The 19615-nt window shown below is 45.8% G+C and overlaps 1 protein-coding gene across 8 annotated transcripts in view; it reads left to right on the top strand.

The window, feature by feature from the left end:
* Positions 1-357: 357 nt before the first annotated feature.
* The window catches only part of REEP1 (receptor accessory protein 1), a 135399-nt gene continuing 116141 nt past the window's right edge, over positions 358-19615 (top strand). For 7 of the 8 annotated variants that reach the window (XR_009599820.1, XM_027966747.3, XM_042246062.2 and 4 more), the window contains exon 1: positions 358-484. Coding sequence is in view for 6 of the 8 variants with exons in the window: in XM_027966747.3 (XP_027822548.1) it covers positions 453-484 (32 nt within the window). In the remaining 2 variants the exon portion in view is untranslated. Of the gene's footprint in view, positions 485-530; positions 629-19615 lie in introns of those variants that run through there. The other variant, XM_060412109.1, reaches the window with a different exon arrangement.

Here is a 19615-nt window from a genome sequence, read left to right as displayed (position 1 = left end):
CCGGGCAAGGGATGACTGTATTCCAATCAGAACAGGTGGACACAGATTCCCAAAGTCCACGCCTCAGTTTAGCCCCCGGAGCACAGAGGGTGGGGCGGCCCCGGGGTCTCTGTCCTGCCCATTAGGCCACCGCAGGATCCCCTTGTGAACGGCGGGGGCACCGGGGCGCGCTGAGGAACCGCCCGAGTGTAGCCGGGGGACCCGGGGCCAGCGGGGCGGGGCGGGTCCCGCGGGAGCCCGAGCCGCTCGCCGCCCAATCGCCGCGGGCCCGCGGTGCCCCGGGGGGCTGGGGCCGCCGCCGGAACGTGCCGCGGCTGCGCCGACGCGCGAGCGCCAGGCAGGGCGGCGGGCGCGTTCAGTCTGGCGGCGGCGGCCGTGCGCGGACGGACGTGCCCGGAGCGCCGCAGCCGAGCCGCCCCGCGTCGCCGAGCTGCGCCCGCCCGGCCCCCGCCATGGTGGCATGGATCATCTCCAGGCTGGTGGTGTAAGTGGCCTCCTTCCCCGCGTCCCTTCCTTCCTTCCTTCCCCTCCTTCGCCGCCGCCGGCCCCGGGGGCTGCGCGCGCCCCTGCAGAACGCCGGCCCGGGTGGCTCCGGCTATTAATACCCGGCGGCCGCTAAATTTAGCAGGTACAGTAGCTGCCGAGGTCGCTGGCGATCGGGCGGCGCAGGACGCGGCTGCTGCCCTGCGGGGCAGGGCCCGGGGCGCGGGGGACCGGCGGGTGGGGCCGCTAGGGCTGGGGCGCACGGGGCTGCGCCGGGGGCCGCGTGTCGCCGCGCCCGGCCGCTTTGTTCCCCAGCTTGATGCGCTTGGTAGAGGCCCCGAGTGGGCGCGCCGCGGGGACACGCGTCCCTCTCCTTGGGGGAGAAACGCTGGCCTGCGATCGCCCCGCCGCTACGCTTTTGTCGGGTGAAATCGACAGCAGAGCCTGGGCGCTGCCTGGAGGGGTAGTCGCGGAGAAGGGCAGAGAGGCAGAGGCGGGGCTCCCCAGGGGGTTGAAAAAGACTCCTTTTTAGGGTTCTCAAATTGACAGCGGCCAAGGGAAGTGGGACGGAGAAGGACACCTCTGAACCTCGCGTCCCCTTGTCTGGGTCCTTTGGCGGGGGGTTTGAAGGAGAAAGATAGACAGGTATCTCCGGGAAATTTCCAAGTGACAGACGGCCACCCTGACGGTGGCGATGACACCTCCCCGGCCTTGCAGGAGAGCGCAGAGTCATCCGGGGTGAGGCCTGCGTGAAGTCATCGCGGGTGGGCGTGGGGGGCGTTTTCTGCTCTGACAAGCCCCAGAGCTTACTAGACCTTTGAAGAGTTCCTTCTCTAGTGGATTTGCTCTCCTTTGGAGGTAGATACAGCCATCTATTCGAGTTCCTCCCCTTCGTTGACCAGCCTCTCCTGAGTCAGATTTGCCACCTGCTAGGGGAACCGGGGTGAAATTGGTCTGGTAAGAGGGGCCAGGTGGTGCGATTCCGGTTTTTCCTTTGTCTGAGAAAGAGGGGCTCCCGACTCTGGTTGATTCTGCACCATCACCCTCCACGTTTGGAAACACCTCCCATCTCCTACCCTTCTTTCCTGCTTTTCAGAGAAGCCGGTCGGGGCCGCTTTCGGAAGCAGCACTCAGCATTGTCTACCGGCCACCGTTCTGGGCTTTCCTCCCAAAGCCAGTGCGTGTGCCTTTCAGCCCCCCGAGCTGTTCATTCCTTGCGGGCCTGTCCGCAGCTGTTGCCTCCTGCTGGGGGTTTGTGCTGTACCTAGAGGTGGCATGTTAAATATTTAGAAGATTTCTGCGGGTAGGGCTGGCATGAATAACCCAGGGAAGTGGCTGGCACGGTGGCTGGCCCCACCTCATGCCGGATCAAGGCCTGTCTTGCCTTCTGGGTGTTTGTTTTTTTTTTTTCTCCTGAAGTAGTGCTGTGATTGTCATATTTTCAAGTGGCTTCTGGGGGGACGTCAGGGTGGGGCCAGAGAGTTGAGTTGGCCAGGCTGGAGGGCTCACTCCCCATAGGTCCTGCTGGGCTGGGGCTAGAACACTGAGGAGCCAGGCTTTCTGGGGTCCATGTGTCATAAGGGGTCCGTGTGACCATCTTTAATTTTATTAGCACCCTCAGCTTATATATGAGGTCCCTGAGAGGAGTGGAGAAGAGAAGCATAGGTTTGGGTGGGGTCTTAGGGACTTGCTGTTATTTTAAAAATAACCACACTTCCCAGAAGTGAACAGTTTCATTTCAGAGAATGTTTTGTTTATTTATTTATTTTTAATTGAAGGATAATTGCTTTGCAGTGTTATGTTGGTTTCTGCTGTGCAACAACATGAATCAGCCATAAGTGTACAAATATCCTCTCCTCTGGAGCCTCCCTACCCCCTCCCTTCCACACTCTGGGTCACCACTGAGTACTGGCCTGAGCTCCCTGTGTAATACGGCAGCTTCCCACTAGCTATTTTACATATATGTGCTTAATCGCTTAGTCATGTCCAACTCTTTGCAACCCCATGCACAATAGCCCGCCAGGCTTCTCGGTCCGTGTGGATTCTCCAGGCAAGAATGCTGGAGTGGGTTGTCGTGCCCTCCTCCAGGGGATCTTCTCAACCCAGGGATGGAACCCAGGTCTCCTGCATTGTAGATTCTTTACTGTCTGAGCCATAGTAATGTATATATATATCCATTCTAGTCTCTCAATTTGCCCCACCCTCTCCTTCCCCAGCTGTTAAATGACCAGGAGAACTGCTCCTTTGCCCAGGGCCCTCTACTCCTAGGGAGAGTTTTTGGAATTTGGTGTTATTATTCCCACTGTCAACTCCAAAAGTTCAGAGATACCATTTATCCCTCCAGCCCCTAATTCTACAGAAACCCAACATGTGTCAGTTGTGAATTGTTAAAACCATTCTAATAAGCAGTACCTGTTTTGTATAAAAATACCTATTCATTATAGGAAAATTAGAAAATATGGACCATATAGACTATAAATCATTTGCCTGGTTACCATATGTGTGTGTGTGCTAAGTCACTTCAGTTGTGTCTGACTCTTTTCTGCCCCAAGGACTGTAGCCCATCAGGCTCCTCTGTCCATGGGGTTCTCCAGGCAAGAATACTGGAGTGAGTTGCCATGCCCTCCTCCAGGGGATCTTCCCTACCCATCCATTAAATCCGCCTCTCTTGTCTCCTGAATTGGCAGGCAGGTTCTTTACTGCTAGCGCCACCTGGGAAGCCCAGCTAATAATAATTTTAAGAGGAGTATTTGTCAAGATGTGTTTTCCTAGGCACATATGCACGTATGTTTGTATTTACCATTCAAGGAGATTATTGATTCAGCCCACATTTCCACACACTCCTTAGCAAAGAGTAGAAATCCCATGTTTGGAGGCAGAAAACCCTTGATTCAAAACCCAGTTCTGCCTCTTGCCAACATCCCAATTCACAGCTCAGATCCAAGGAGATACTAGTTCACAAGCACTAGTTGAACTCATGTTACTGTTGCAGAGATTTCAATGATCCTTGACTAATAAATTGTCAGGGACCATTGAAAGCATTCAGTCAACGAGAATCCCCTCCTTCTGTCGTCCAAGCGAGGGTGTACAAATTCTGGAAGGAGCTTTCAGATGTTATTCCTACAGATTTCAAACTGGCTGCCCTGGTGGCCACCTAGCATTAGTGGGTTGGCTCTGGGCTTGCAGCCCTGATCCCTTTTCTTTGTCTTATATATTGGGGTTCTAGAGCAAATGTAATTTGGAAACTTTGTGGGTTTTACTTCTGATAAAAACTGCTGAACCAGTCCTTTCCTCATCTGTAAAACTCTTAGTGGAGTGTGCCTTGCCTCAGGGCAGGAGGTGAGCTGGAGAAAGACACAGGCACTGGATTTTGGGGTCAGTGCCTTTTCCACCTTTGCCGGCCCTTGACCTAAAATGATGTCTTTCAAGCTTTCAAGACTTCTAGTATGAAGTCCTATGATTTTGTCCACAAGTCCCTTTTTCTGTAAGCAATCTTTTCATGATTTGGTAAGTCTCTGTCATATCAAAGAATGTGTAAGGAAGACCTATCGCTGTGTTCTGAGAATGGGGAGGGAGTATCTTCCTTCCAACCGGAGGCATCAAGACAAGCTGATGGAGTCTGGGAACAGCCAGCTGTGTTTGTGGCTGTCTGTGTTGCCATGGACTGTGAGCATTTTGAGGGCAGTGGTGGTGGCTTTTCTTCCTCTCCCACCTCTTGCCCCCTCCCAAGGCTCTTTTGTGAAGTCCCTGGTACTCTGTGCCCTCAGTAAATGTTGGTTGTGTTGAATGAGGTCAGAGGCCCTGGGATAAGCCAGGGAGCTGGTCAGGGTTATTCTCTGGGGACGGAGGTTAGTGGGCATTGGCACAGGCTTGTGTCCAATGGGCGAAGCTCTTGGAACGGGAACCGATTTGAGATCCTTCTCTCTTGCCAGCTGTCTTCCTCTCAAGTCCCTTCACTTAGCTGGGAAGAATTAAGGAAGAAACATTAGTGCAGTAGCCAGGTAGCCCTTAGGGCTTCCTTGATGGCTCAGTGGTAAAGAATCCTCCTGCAGTGTAGGAGATGCAGGCTCCACTCCTGGGTCGCGAAGATCCCCTGAGGAGAAAACGGCGACCCGCTCCAGTATTCTTGCCTGGAAAGTCCCATCGACAGAGGAGCCTGGTGGGCTACAGTCTGTGGGGTCACAAAGAGCCAGACATGACTTAGCAACTAAATAGCAACAACAACAAAGCTGGCTTTGTTAAAACCTGGTTGATAACTGCGGGGACCGTGGAAGCTCATTTAGGCCTGGGCTGCTTGCCTTCTTTAAAATACTTTGTTTTCTTTCCAAACCACTCAAGGCCTAGGTGTGAAAGAATTTCAAACTGTGGAGGGTAAATTCATGTGCACTGGGGGGAGTTGGGGGCACACAGAGCGTCCTCTGTGCTTCTTGGGAGAATGCACTGTCTTGAAGCATTTGTTCTGAGGAGCAGGTGTTGCCTCATTGTCTCTGGACAGAATTTTTTTGATATTTATTTATATATTTGATTACCTGGTCTCAGTTGTGGCATGTGGAATCTTTAGTTCAGCATGTGGGATCTAGTTTCCTGACCAGGGATCGAACCTGGGCCCCCTGCATTGGGAGCTCAGTCTTAGCCACTGGACCACTAAGAAAGTCCCTGGACAGAATTTAGCTTGAGACCCAGGCTGTTGGCTAAATGGATCCAGAGCTTCCCACCACTTAACTGCGTTGTGGTTTAGTCACTCAGTTGTGTCTGACTCTGGTGACTCCATGGACTGTAGCCTGCCAGGCTCCTCTGTCCATGGGATTTTCTAGGCAGGAATACTGGAGTGGGTTGCCATTTTCTACTCTAGGGGATCTTTCTGACCCAGGGATTGAACCCTACTCTCCTGCATTGGCAGACGGATTCTTTACCACTGAGCCACCAAGGAAGCCACTTACTAGGATAGTAGACCAAAACTCCAACTCACTGCTTGGGGAAAAAGAGAGTCCTAATTCACCAATAATTTTAAATAACCAATAGCTATGCCGAAAAATGGGCTTCGCTGGTAACCCAGCTGATAAGGAATCCACCTGCAATGCAGAAGACCCCGGTTCAATTCCTGGGTCGGGAAGATCCCCCGGAGAAGGGTTAGGCTACCCACTCCAGTATTTTTGGGCTTCCCTGTTGGCTCAGATGGTAAAGAATCCGCCTGCAATGCGGGAGACCTGGGTTTGATCCCTGGGTTCAGAAGATGCCCTGGAGAAGGGCATGGCAATCCACTCCAGTATTCTTGCCTGGAGAAACCCCATGGACAGAGGAGCCTGGTGGGCTACAGCCCATGGGGTCACAAAGAGTCGGACATGACTGAGCGACAAGCACACACTCACGTGCCAAAAAATGCCACCTTTCCACATTGCACATTTTTAAAAAATGTTAGTTTTTAGAAAGTGAAAGTCTGATGTTTGAAACAGAGTCTTGGATTGATAGCTGAAGATCTAGCTGAGTCCTAGGGTTGGGATTTGGAGTGTGAAATCTGTGTGCTCTGGGTCAGGGATAGACATGTAGAGGAGTCTGGAAGGAATGTGGGTTGTCCTCGGGATATTCCCCACCTATTGCAACACAAATGGAAAAAAGAAAAAACCATACACTCTTAAATATAAGCTTGCTTTGCTTTGGGGCCTGCTCTGAAAAGTGGAATGCAGAAATGTGATCCTGTTAATGGAGGGTTCAGGTGGGTTAATGATTTTGCTCCTGGCACTGGGTGTGGTACAGGGTAGGAGCCTGGTGAACTTTTCAGTTGTATTGCTGAGAGGAAGGATGCCAGGTTCTAGTCCATGTGCTGATCTGACCTGCCAGCAGGGTTCTGAGGGCAACTCATACCCACGCTAGGGCCCTGCTTCCAGCCTGTTGTTTAGTAGCCAAGTCATGTCTGACTCTGTGTGACCCCATGACTGTAGTCCACCAGGCTCCTCTGTTCATGGGATTCTCCAGGCAAGAATACTGGAGTGGGTTGCCATGCCCTTCTCCAGCTCCCGGTCTATGAGACAAGATTTTTAACCAGCATCATTCTTAGTGACATTCCAAAAGCCATTGCTCCTCTGGGCCTCTTCCTTTTCTCCAGATCCCCCAGCTGGCCCATATGCACCATGTTTGTTTATAAACGGGGCAAGTATCCGCAAGGAAGTGAAAAATATCAGCTTAGATGTGCTGCTGTTCTGTTGCCCTGATTTTTGTTTGTTAATCCTGCCTGCCTGCTGGGAAGTAGCTTTTGTGCCCTTCTTCCTGCTGGGTCTTAATTTGAAGGGTAGCTGACAAGTGACGGTCTCACCAAGCTAGTAATGGCTCAGTCCTCCCCTTCCTCTTAAAGCGAGCTGTCCTCTTTGGGGTATATATTATCTGCAGGGAAAATGAGCCCTGCAAAGAATGAGAGACGGGAGGATCAGACCCTCAAATAGCCACCTGGAAAGATTGTTATTTTGTATTGTGTATGTGTGTGTGTGTGAGTGTGTGTTGTCCAAGGGATTTCAAGAGGGTGGGAGGTGGGGTAGACTTGACTGTGCGATAGCCTTTGGAAGTTTTAAAAAATATTTATTTTTGTTTGTTTATTTGGCAGTGCCAGGTCTTAGCTTCAGCCTAGTGGGATCTAGTTCCCCAACCAGGGATTGAACCCAGGTCCCCTGCATTGGGAGCACAGTTTTAGCCTCTGGACCACCAGGGAAGTCCCTGGCATCTTTGGAATTTTATTGCCAACAAAGAGCCATGCACATGCCCAACTGGTGACCAGGATTCTTGGTGTCTGTGGAAATTTTTCCAAGAACCAACCAGCGTTAAGAGAGTTTGCATTTGGGCCAAGAGAATATTTTCCTCTCACTTCTGGGCCTTGGGAAGGCCCTGATGGATTGGAAGTTGGATAGTTACATACATATGGTTTGTTCTGAAATTTCAGATCTCACCCATCTTCACACAGAAGTGCATTGTTTTCCCTTTAGTTCATTTCAGTTTCCCTGGGGCCCTTTCCTTTGATTTATAGAGAAAAAGTAAATACAAAGAACCAAGTATCTGTACACAGTAGGGGTGTCTGAAAGAATCTGCACAGGTAACGTGGTATTATAGCTCTCAAGCATGGTATGCATACCTCAACCACGATGGTGGGTTTCATCTCTTATAATTGGCAGGAGATTGCCTGGGACCAGTCTTGAGATGGGGTATAAACCTGAGTTGGGCTCACTGGTGAAGGAGGCCAATAAGGATTCATGTAGGGAAGATGGTAATGGAGCATACAGATTAGTTCAGTATTTGCTCTTCCAAACTTGGCCTGTTCCCCATCACAGAAGATCCATCCCACTGTTCCCTAAATTAGTAAACAGAGAGCCACATCCTTTATCTGACTCGACATCCCCTCCTCATGTCCTGTCTCCACCAGGCTTTGTCAATTACATGGCAGTACGACATCGCAGGTGCCTCCTTGATGCCAGCACAGGGAGCTGTCCAGCCAGGGGCTTTGTAGTCTGCCTCTGTCCTCTCCAGGTGATCATGCAGATGCCATGCTTTCCTTTGCCTTTCACCAGCCTCAGCTCAGTTACATTCTCCCTTGGCTTTTCTCATGTACTTGTACACATATCCTTTCCACTTCCTTTAGGGATGTGGATGGTACTTTGGGCTTCAAAATATGTTTCCCATTCCCACTTGGTAACATACCCCATCCTACCTGCCTCTACTCCACTCCACTGTGGATGTGGGCAGTGGCTCAGGCCGAGCTGCACATTTCCTTGGGCACAGAGATTGGTTCAGGGGTAGGTATGTGACCCGAATGGAACCCCTAGACCCTTCTCCAGGGTTTCTTGATTTGAAGCTGAGAGAGAATAGACTTGCCTGGGGGACCCAGAACTGGAAAGATGTGAAGGTGGGACTGCTGGTGGCTACCCAGCACAAGAAGAATGTGTAGACTGAAGGGGTAATTATGGCAAAGCAGAGGTAAATAGGGATGAGATGCAGGAATAGAAAGCAGGAAGCTGGCACCAGAGTCTTGATTCTGGTTTCTCAGGCTCCAGTTCCTGCAGCTTCTCTTTTGATTCCTTAATCTATCCCACATCCTACAATGAAGGCCTTGAATAGTGCTTGTAGTTTTTTTGGCTGTGCCTTCCAGCATGTGAGATCTCAGTTTCTTGACCAGGAATCAAACCTGCATTCCCTGCATTGGGAACTCAGAGTGTTAACCACTGGACCACCAGGGAAGTCCCAAATAGTGCTGTGTGAATTAAACATTTATTGTAGTGGTAAGGATGGACTGGGTTATGCTGCAGCAACAACCCTTACATCCCAGGGGCTAGAGACAGCAAAGATTTATTTCCTGTTTTATAAAAGCTGCCTGTTCACTGTGGGTTGGCAGAGGCACTCTGCTCATGGTCATCACCAGAGGCTCAGGCTGACTGAGTAGTTTCTGTCTCCAGGTGCTATTATCACAACATAAGGCACCAGGATTCACTGGAGTATGGAAAGAAAATGGAGAGTCATGTACCAGCTCTTAAGCACCTCTAACCAGAAGTAACGTGTCATTTCTGCTCCCATTTCATTGGCCAAAGAAGATCGTATGACCAAGCCTGAATTCAACTGGGTGGAGACTTCCAGTCTCACAAAATATCTGTAATTAGCCCCAGTGACCACCATATATGTTGAATGAATGAACCCTCACCAGCTTTGCAAACCTCTACATGGCCTTTTTTTGTTAAAGTTGGGGTGAGATGGGATTCTTTTTTTTTTTTTTCTTTATTGCTACCAGGACAGTGTTAACATACTCCTTTACCTCTTCACAGTAGAAAAACCTTTCTCTCTCCTTCTGACCTATTTTCTTTATCCTGTTGGATGGTTTTAAAAGGAGGTTTGGGGACTTCCCTAGCAGTCTGGTGGTTAAGACTCCATGCTTCCACTGCAGAGGGCACGGGTTTGTTCCCTGGTTTTGGAACTAAGATCCCATGTATGGCACAATGTGGCCAAAGAAAAACTTATATATATATATATAAACAAGAACCTACTGTATAGCATAGGAACTATATTCAGTATCCAGTAATAAACCATAATGGAAAAGAATATGAAAGAGAACACACACATACATATAACACACACACACATATATTTGTATAACTGAATCACTTTGCCATAGACCAGAAACTAACACATTATTATAAATCAACTATATTTCAATAGAGACTTCCTTGGTAGTCCAGTGGCTAAGACTCCATGCTCCTAAAGCAGGGACCTAGGTTTGATTCCTGGTCAAGGAACTAGATCCCACATGCCACAACTTAGAGTTTGTATGCCACAACTAAAGAGGTCCCACTATAACTAAAAGGTGCTGTGTGCCACAACTAAGACACTGTGCAGCCAAATAAATAAAAAAAAACAACTATACTTCAATAAATAAATATTATAGAGGAAAATATTTTTTCCTTTTTCAAAAATTATATATTCCTTTTTAAAATTAATTTTTATTGGAGTATACTTAATTCAGGGAAAAGATTTCAAAAAATAAAATAAAATAGATCATAGCTTTCCCCTACTGTTTAAGAACTGTCTAAAGATCTCCCGTCACACAGAGAATAAAATTCAGACTCCTCACCATTCTCAACAAGACTCAGCAAGGCCCAGCCCTTGCCCACTGCACTGACCTCACCTGGTACTGCTCCCCCATCGCTCACTCAGTTCCATCATCTTCATTATTCCTGGAGGGTGACAAGCTTGTCCCACCCAGAGGCCTTTGCACTTGCTGTGCCCTCTGCCCTGAACACCCTGGAGTGGGTGGGCCGTGGCCCTGAACACACTACCCTGGATCACTCATGGTCCTTTCCCTTTTTTTATCACGTCTCTGCTTACATGTCACGTATTCAGGAGAGGCCTCTTTTGATCACCTTCTCCAAGATATCCCCCACCCACACCTCTGCTCTCGTCCCTCCTGGAAATTATGCTTTTAATTCTTTTCTCACTTGTTTCTGGTCTACCTCTCTACTAGGATATGATCTCCATGGTTTGTTTTGAGACTTTTTTCCTGTTTTATCTTGTAGCTGTTTTTTTAGTGTCTAGAGTGGTTCTAAGCTCATAGTAAGTGTTTAAAAAATATCCAGGGACTTTCGTGGTGGTCCAGTGGTTAAGACTCCTTGCTCCCACTGCAGAGGGGGCATGAGTTCAATCCCTAGTAGGGGAACTAAGATCCCATATGCCTCTATTTATAAATAAATAAGTAGATAAAAATATGAATGTTGACTTTGTATTCCCTCTGGGGTTAGAAGATCTTTTTTAAAAAAATTTTATGATGACTAGGTCCTCTTGATGTGTTGTCATGCCCTGTCCACCATCTGCACGCCCCACAGAGGAGCTCCTGTCCCTGAGATTTGTGATCAGAATAAGTGATGTCAAAGTGTAACTGTATAAATCAGATTGGAACTTGAACCCACAGTCTTTTAATTGAGACTATACCTCGTCTCAGGAATTAATGAAGCTCGAGTTCTTGATATCTTATCACGGAAAGAATTTAGTGAGAGACAAAGTGATCTGTAAGAAGTGGATTTATTTAGAGAGCAACACCCCACAGACTCAATGTGGGCCATCCCAGGAGGTAAGAGCAGCTAGAAGATCCTTTTTTAAACCTAGGTTTGTGGAACCCAGATTCGTGACCGTGACACATAGCTTAACCTCTCTAAGCCTCAATTTCCTCATCTGTTAAGTGAAAGATTTGGCTTCTGCCTCTGGCAATATAGAAAAACTATATAGCCTGAAACTCCTCCCATAAGAAAATGGAATGAAACATTTTTCTAAAACTTTTGGATGAAATCTAAGTGATCCCCTAAAAACATAGCCAAACTTTTAAGTAAGTAAGAAATTTGCCAAGAGGCAGGACAGAGAGAGAATTGTTTTGCTGGGCTGCACAACAGACTACCCTGAGATTTAGCTTCAAACAGCAGCCATTTTGTTATCATCTTCTCTGGCTCTGTGTTCAGGAGTTTGGGCAGGACACGAACCACAAAACTCGTTTCTGCCTCGTGGTATCTGGGTCTCAAATGGGATGATGCAAATAGCAACAAGTGGCAGACTAGCCATCTCTCACTTTCCATGTGTTGCAAGACCTCTCCGCTTGGTCTTTTTATGTGATTTCTCCAGCATGGAGGCCTTGGAATAGTCAAGTTTCTTACATGGTAGCTCAGAGCTGCGAAGAAGGCAATGGCACCCTACTCCAGTACTCTTGCCTGGAAAATCCCATGGATGGAGGAGCCTGGGGGGCTGCAGTCCATGGGGTTGCTAAGAGTTGGACACGACTGAGCGACTTCACTTTCACTTTTCACTTTCCTGCATTGGAGAAGGAAATGGCAACCCACTCCAGTGTTCTTGCCTGGAGAATCCCAGGGATGGGGGAGCCTGGTGGGCTATCGTCTATGGGGTCGCACAGAGTCGGACACGACTGAAGCGACTTAGCAGCAGCAGCAGCAGCAGCTCAGAGCTGCAAAAGTGAGTGTCCAAGAGGGACTTCCCTAGTAGTCCAGTTGTTAAGAGGTTGGCTGGTCTTGGTGCAGTACAATGTGGGTTCGATCCCTGGTAGGGGAATTAAGATCCCACTTTCCATGGAGCAGCTAAGCCTGCATGTTGCAACTACTGAGCCCACAACAACTGAGCCTGCACACTGTAAAGCTCGTGTTTCACAACTAGAGAGTCCCTGCACCATAATGAAAGATCCCACATGATCCCACATGATACTGTCATACGGCATCTTTCCTTGTGGCTTGCAGACTTTCTAGTTGTGCCACCTGGGCTCAACTGCTCCACCTCATTGGGGTCTTGGTTCCCCCACCAGGGATCAAACCTTTGTCCCCTGCCTTGCAAGGTGAATTCTTAACCACTGGACCATCAAGGAAGCCTCCTGCAAAACTTTTCATCAGCTGGTTTCAGAAGTCCCAGGACAATATTTCAGCTGCATTCTATTGGCCAAACAAGTTGCTAAAGCCATCCTAGATTTGAAGAGAGAGAGTTTAGACTCTCCCTCTCCATAGGATGGGGAGAAGTAATTTGCAGCCATCTTTAATATACCATCCTGGAGGACTGGCCTAATTTGATTTTAGTATCTCAATAGAGAAAAGAGGGGCCTTGAGTCTGTGGGGGTAATAAGTCAGAGCTGAACGTTGCATACAGCTCAGACTTGAAGGGCATTTTGCAGCCTAGTCCTGAGTGAAAGCATAGACCCACTGGCACAGGAAGACAGCAGTGAAGTTTGTCTGTCTTGCCCAGCGTTCTTGGTAGGGGGAAACTCTCCCTTGGGAATTTGAAGCTTTCTATGGCCCTGTCCTTATATGGATTTAGGGTTTAAATGAACACATTCTGCATGGTCTCTATACCCTTAGCTGAGAGATTAACATAAACATTGGTTCTAGAACAGCATCACTCCTGCAGCATCTGATAGAAGTTAATCCAGCCTCTTCCCCGGTGGCTCAGATGGTGAAGAATCTGTCTGCAATGTGGGAGAACGGGGTTCGATCCCTGGGTCAGGAAGATCCCCTGGAGAAGGAAATGGCAACCCACTCCAGTATTCTTGCCTGGAGAATTCCATGGACAGCGGAGTCTGGCAGGCTATAGTCCATTGGGTCGCAAAGAGTTGGGCACAACCGAGCACAAGGACAATGGAAACAAAATTCAGCCCACCAAACTGCTGGTTCTGTTGCCGCCAAGCTGAGGGGAGTCAAGAATAGCCTAAAAAGGGACTTCCCTGTCCATCCGGTGGTTAAGACTTCACCTTCCAATGCAGGGGGTGTGGATTCCATACCTGTTTGGGGAACTAAGATCCTACATGTCTTGGGTCCAAAAAAAAAAAAAGGTAAAACAGAAGCAGTATTGTAACATTTAATAAAGACTTTTTAAATGGTCTACATAAAAAAAAAAAGAATCTAAAAAAAGAATAGCCTAAAGAAAGAACACTCTGATGTTCTTACTTTGTGTCTATTTCCAGATTCTCCTTGATTTGTAAAAAGTAACTATTGAGTCAGTAGAAAAGATTACAAAGAAGTGGTTAGGATACACAGTAATGGATAATAAATGAATGCTCCTTTACTCCCCAACCAGTTTAAGAAATAGAAAGTTACCTTCACTGTGTCAATATATCACTGTTTACAGACATTTGGGGTCTTCCTAGATTTTTTGTTTTTCTGTTTTGCTTGTGAAAGAAAAGGATTTCTGCAGTGAACATTCTTGTGTGTGTTTCCTGGTGCACCGGTACACAAATTTCTTTAAGAATGGAATGGCTGACACATAGGGTATATGTATCGTGATTTCACTAGGCCAAATAACATAAATTAAGTTTCCTAGATGTATGGGTCTCTTTCTGGGCTTTTTATCCTATTTCATTAATCAACTTGTCTGACCCTGCACTAGGATCACACTGTCTTCGATGCCGTAACTTTTACGAAAATTCTTGGTATCTGGCCTGGCAAGTCTCCACATTTTTTTGTTATAAATTGCTATCTGAAATGCTTTTCTCCAGTGAAATATATTACTTCAGTTGTGCCATGTCTTTACCATCTCTTGCTATTGTCACACTTGGGAATTTTTGCCAGTCTGGTGGGTACAGAATGGAATCTCATTATAGGTTTTAATTTGCATTTCCCTGAATACTAATGAGGTTGAACATCTTTTCATATGTTTATTGCCCATTCATGATCTCTTTTCTGTGAAGAGCCTGTTTAAGTCTTGCCAATTTTTCTCTTATCCTTATCCAACTGGTTTGTAGGAGTTCTTTAAATATTTTAGATGCTAATCCTCTGTCACTATGCATTACACGTGTTTTCTCCCAGTTTCTGGTTTATTTTTTCATTTTCTTTTCATCTTTTTAAATCTAGCTCTCATGGTGGTGTGTTTTGATAAGCAGACGTTCTTAATATGATTGCGATGGATTTAGCAATTTTTTCATTTACAATTTATACTTTTTGTGTCCTAGGAAAACCTTACTTACCTGAAATCATGACGCTATTCTCCTTTATTGTTCCTAGCGAGCAGTTTAATAGTTTTGTCATTCACATTAATTTCCTAATCCATTTTGAGATGATTTTGGTGTATGATGTGGAATAGGACTAGAGGGGTCTTTTTTTCTATAAAGAAAACCAATTGTCATAGCTCTGTTTATTATAAAGTGTGTCCTATCTCTTTACATCTGTGATTTCCAGCCTGTCATAAAGTAAGTTTCCATGATGTGTAAGTCTATTCTGGGCCCTTTATTCTGTTCTTTTGAGCAGTTTGTCTGGCCCTGTTCCCATACCACTGTTTTCATTACCATAATTTTATGAAAATTCTTGGAATCTGTCCTGGCAAGTCCCCCCCCACCTTCAAAAGTGCCTTAGCCCTTTCTCTTCCATATACATGTTTTGAATTATCTTAAAATTATATGTTAAAACACAGATGCATATACACAGAGACATACACATACTCACTCAAAAATCTTTTGGGGGTTTGATTTCAGTAACATTGATATTCTTGAGGTATTGAGTGTTCCAATCCATAAACATGGTCTCTATCTATGTTTATGGTCTTTAATGATTTTCAATATAATTTTTAATGTAAATATCTTATGTATCATTTTTTAGATTTATTCCCAGTTACTTGATGTTTGTGGATGCCTGTGTATTTGGTATCTTATTAAAATTTTCATCTTCCAGTTGTTTGTTAGACTGCATCCTTGTCAAACTGTAGATCTTTTGGGCTTTCTGGATAGAGTCATGCCATCTGAGAAGAGCACAGTGTTGTGTCTGTCCAGTAATCATCCCCCTTTATCCCTACCCCTCACTATCCTGGTTAAGATCTCTAGTGCAAGATGAAAACCAGTGATGAAGGCAAACCTTCTTGTCTTGTTCCTGATTTAAAGAGGAATGCTTCAGCATTTCCCCATAAAGTATTGTGCTTGCCGTAGGGTTTTCAGAGAACTTTGAAAAGAAAACTTTAAAGAAACTTTTAAGGAAAACTTTAAAGAAGCTTTAAATGGTAAAGAAAACTTTATCGTTGTAAGTTTTGTTTTCATCCTAGTTTGCTGAGAATTTTTTTATTGAATGATATGGTATTTTATCTGATTCTTCCTTGGAGATGATAATGATTTTTTTGGCCTTTCATTTGTTAAGTGGCAAATTGTATTAGTTTTACCTTTAATGAATTTTGCCTTCTTGGATAAAGGCAATTTAGTTATAAAGTTATTTTTCTTTTTTGTTGTTAGGACAACCTGAGATTCAACTTATTAATATTTAGTTTTTCTTTATAAAATTATATTTATGAGTTATATTAGCTGTTCTGTCTTGTCTGGTTTGGTTAAAAAGATTATGCTAGCCTTATAAACCAAGTGGAGGGCAGATATATCCTCCTTTTTATACTCTGGAATAATTTGTGTAAGATTGGATTTCTTTCTTGTGTGTAAAATAAGTGACCTTACCAGAAAAATTATCAGGGCCAGGTATATTATTCTGTGGGAAAAACTTAACATATCTGTTTGATTTCTTTGATGATTTTTGATTTTCTCTATTTTCCCGAGTGAATGTCAGTTTAGAGTTCATTCATTTTACTAATTTTTCAAATTTATTGATAGTTAACATTGCTTCTGTCCCCCACTCCTTTTTGCTTTTTTTTTTTTTTTAGCAATATTTATGATTGAGATTAATGTCACTACTTCAATAAGCAAATTACACCATTGAGGGAAAAAAGGGAATTTAAAAAAATTTTTTAAATCTAGCTCTCATTAGCTATATGGTAGGTGTTCTTACTGTCTTCCATATCTCTTCATTTCTTATTTCTCTTTTGTCTTTACTACTTCAAAAAATTATTTATTTATTTGGCTGCTTCGGGTCTTAGTTGCTGATCTTCCTTGTGTCATGAGAAATCTTTTCTTGCGGCCCATGGGCTTAGTTGCTCTACAGCAGGTAGGATCTTAGTTCCCCTACCAGGGATCGAATCCTATGTCCCCTGCATTGCAAGGTGGATTCTTAACTACTGGACCACCAGGGAAGTCCCTCCTCTGCTTATGAATAATTTTATCCACATCTGTCTCTAATTAGCTGCTTATTTCTATTTGGTCATACTTTATGGCCTCTGTTCCCTCCACATATTTTAAGATTTTTTAAAATTTATTTAATTATTTGTTTAGTTTTGGCTGTGCCGAGTCTCGGTTGCTCTGCGGGCTTTTTTCTAGTTGGGTTGAGTGGGGGCTCTTTTCTCATTTCGGGGTGTGGGCGTCTCATCGCCATGGCTTCTCTTGTTGTGGAGCACAGGCTCTAGGGTGCACAGTCTTCAGCAGCTGCAGCGCACGGCCTCAGGACTTGTGGCTTCTGCGCCCTGGAGCACAGGCTCCGCAGTTGTGGTGCACGGGCTCAGTTGCTCTGTTGCATGTGGGATCACACCCGTGTCTCCTGCTTTGGCAGGCAGATTCTTTGCCACTGAGCTGCCAGGGAAGCCCCCTTCCCCATATTTTAAATTCATGGATCTTTTATCCATGCATTATTTGTAATGTCACACATGAATCATTTAGAAACTATTGATTTCACCAAGTTAAATGCAGATCTTCTAAATGTTGACAAATATACAATATCAAAAAATCGCTTTCATTAATGTCATCATCAATCTCATCAGAAAAGTCTTTTAAGTGTTAGGACACTGTCAAGTTCATGGTAGGAGAGGAAAATTTTCAAAAATTCTAATCTTTGCTTGAAATATCAAATTTTATCATTGACAACAAACCGTATTTGTTTATCTTGAAGAAATGGACTCATTTCCTAAAACATGCTTGCCAGATGAATAACCATGGTTTGTTAGTCAATCAAGTAGCCATAGTGTTCCCTGAAAAATAGTGGATAATCAGCACATAACTCAATGATCCAAGGGCTTTCCTCATGACAGGGATCATACGTTGGTATGCAATAGTGCTTAATGCATACTTTCCATTTCATCACAAAATATTAAAAACAACTCTACTCCAAGGTCAAGATTTAATAAAATTGATGATTTCTGCTTCATCATCAATGACATTCTTAAATGAAACAGGCTTTTTTTTTTTTTCCCTCCTACTGGGTCATGGTGAGGAATACAGTGACTACTGCTAAGGTTTTGTGCCATCGCCTTGATTCATGCAAAGGCCGCAGTTTTACCCTCTATTGTTTTTGCACCGTCAGTGCAAATTCAACACAGTGAAAAAGGCAGATGTCTTCGTATTATTATTAAAATATCTGACAGGGTCCCAGAAACCCCTGGAAAGGGTTTGGAGGTTTCCCAGAAGTCTGTGGAGCCTGCTTGAGAACCATTCACTGTTCTATACAATCAACAATCATTTCCATACTTAATGAAAATAACTGCCACTCCACGGCTTCATCCAGCATGTGGTCCATACTCAAACTAACCCCAGTTTTTAAGAAACTCTTTATTTTTTTCCTGTTTCTATTTGGATCCAGTTAAAGCTCACACATGTTATCTGGCTATTGCATCTCTGACTAACCTAGAACAGTCCCCCATTTGTGCGTGTTAAGTCACTTCAGTCGTGTCCCAACTCTTTGCGACACTGTGGACTATAGCCTGCCAGGCTCCTCTGTCCATGGGATTCTCCAGGCACAAATATTGGAGTGGGTTGCCATGCCCTCCTCCAGGGGTTTTCCTGACCCAGGGGTTGAACTTGCTTCTCTTATATTTCCTGCATTGGCAGGTGGGTTCTTACCACTAGTGCCACCTGGAAGTCCTGTCAACTTTGTGGAGACTCTTGACTGTGATATAGATGTTCTGGACGTGTCAGACTTGTCCTCATGGTTAGAGTCAAGTCAAACATTGTACAGATGGTGAGATGCACTTCCCACTACCCTCTGTCAAGTGGACAGAATGTCCGGCTCTCCCGTGATCGATTACACCAAACTTGTCGTCATTCTTGTTTAGTCACAAAGTCATGTCCAACTCTTTGTAACCCCATAGATTGTAGCCCACCAGGCTCTTTCTGTGGAATTTCTCAGGCCAGAACACTGGAGTGGGTTGCCATTTCCTTCTCCAGGGGATCTTCTGAATCCAAGAATTGAACCCACATCTTCTGCATTGCCAGGTGGATTCTTTACCACTGAGCGACCGAGGAAGCCCACTAAACTTGATCACTTGGTAAAAAAGAAAAAATTTACCGTTTCTTTAAATCCAGAATTTTTAGTTGTTTTCAATGGGAGGGTAATATCCAAATATCTTCTCTGATACTATTGAAAATAATGATATCCTTTTGAGTGCTCATTTCTGAGGTTCAGAGGTGTAGCACTTAGAATTCTTTTGGTTCCAAGAAAAAAAAAAATACAGCTCATGCTGGCTCACATAACTTAAAAGTCTAGGATGGGGCTGACTTCAGATGAGGCTTGATCCAGCAGCCCAGGGTTAGCACCTGGTTCTCTTGGTCTCTCCCCTACACCAATGTTAAGGCTGGTTCCCCTTGTGGACACATGGTGATTTCTAGCAGCTTCTAGGGGCTTTGGGGTCCATGAGGAAGAGGACATCTCTGTGAGTATCTTCATGGGACACAAGGAAGCTTCTTCCTCAGAAGCTCCTAGCAAGCATCTTGCCCTCCTGATTTTGGTCACACACCTGTCTGGTTAGATAGCATCACTGTCTCAATGGTATGAGTTTGAGCAAACTCCAGGAGTTTGGGAGATAGTGGAGGACAGGAAAGCTGCCATGCTGCAGTGGACTGCAAAGAGATGGACTCATCTGAGCAACTGAACAAGCCCAGGTGCTGTCCTTCCTGGCCTGGCCCGCTCAGTCCTGCCTGATTGCTCCCCCAACCTGTGCTTGCCTCATCTCAGGAGAGGTGGCCTCCAAACTCTGAGGTCAGCCCAGCCCTGCAGTTTCCCCCTGGGTGTAACTGAGGCTCAGCACTGCCCTGGGGGCAGCTCTTTGAGCTTAATGAGGCTCTGAGCCAGCAGGTACTTTTCCTGCAGGACATGGTGCCGGTTGGGGGCAGGGTAAGATCAACAGTGGTCACCAGGCTGGGAGCTGTGTGGCTGGGTGAAGTCACTTGGAGTGGGAGCTCTGATCCTGGGAAGACAGTCTGGAGGCAGCTTTCCAGATAGATGGACCATCCCACTCACTGTGGGGCAGTCCTTTCTTTACCCCATGGTGTGTATGGGCATGC

The sequence above is a fragment of the Ovis aries genome, chromosome 3 (assembly GCF_016772045.2).
Source record: "Ovis aries strain OAR_USU_Benz2616 breed Rambouillet chromosome 3, ARS-UI_Ramb_v3.0, whole genome shotgun sequence".
Lineage (NCBI taxonomy): Eukaryota > Metazoa > Chordata > Mammalia > Artiodactyla > Bovidae > Ovis > Ovis aries.
This window is presented reverse-complemented; position numbering and strand designations above follow the sequence as displayed.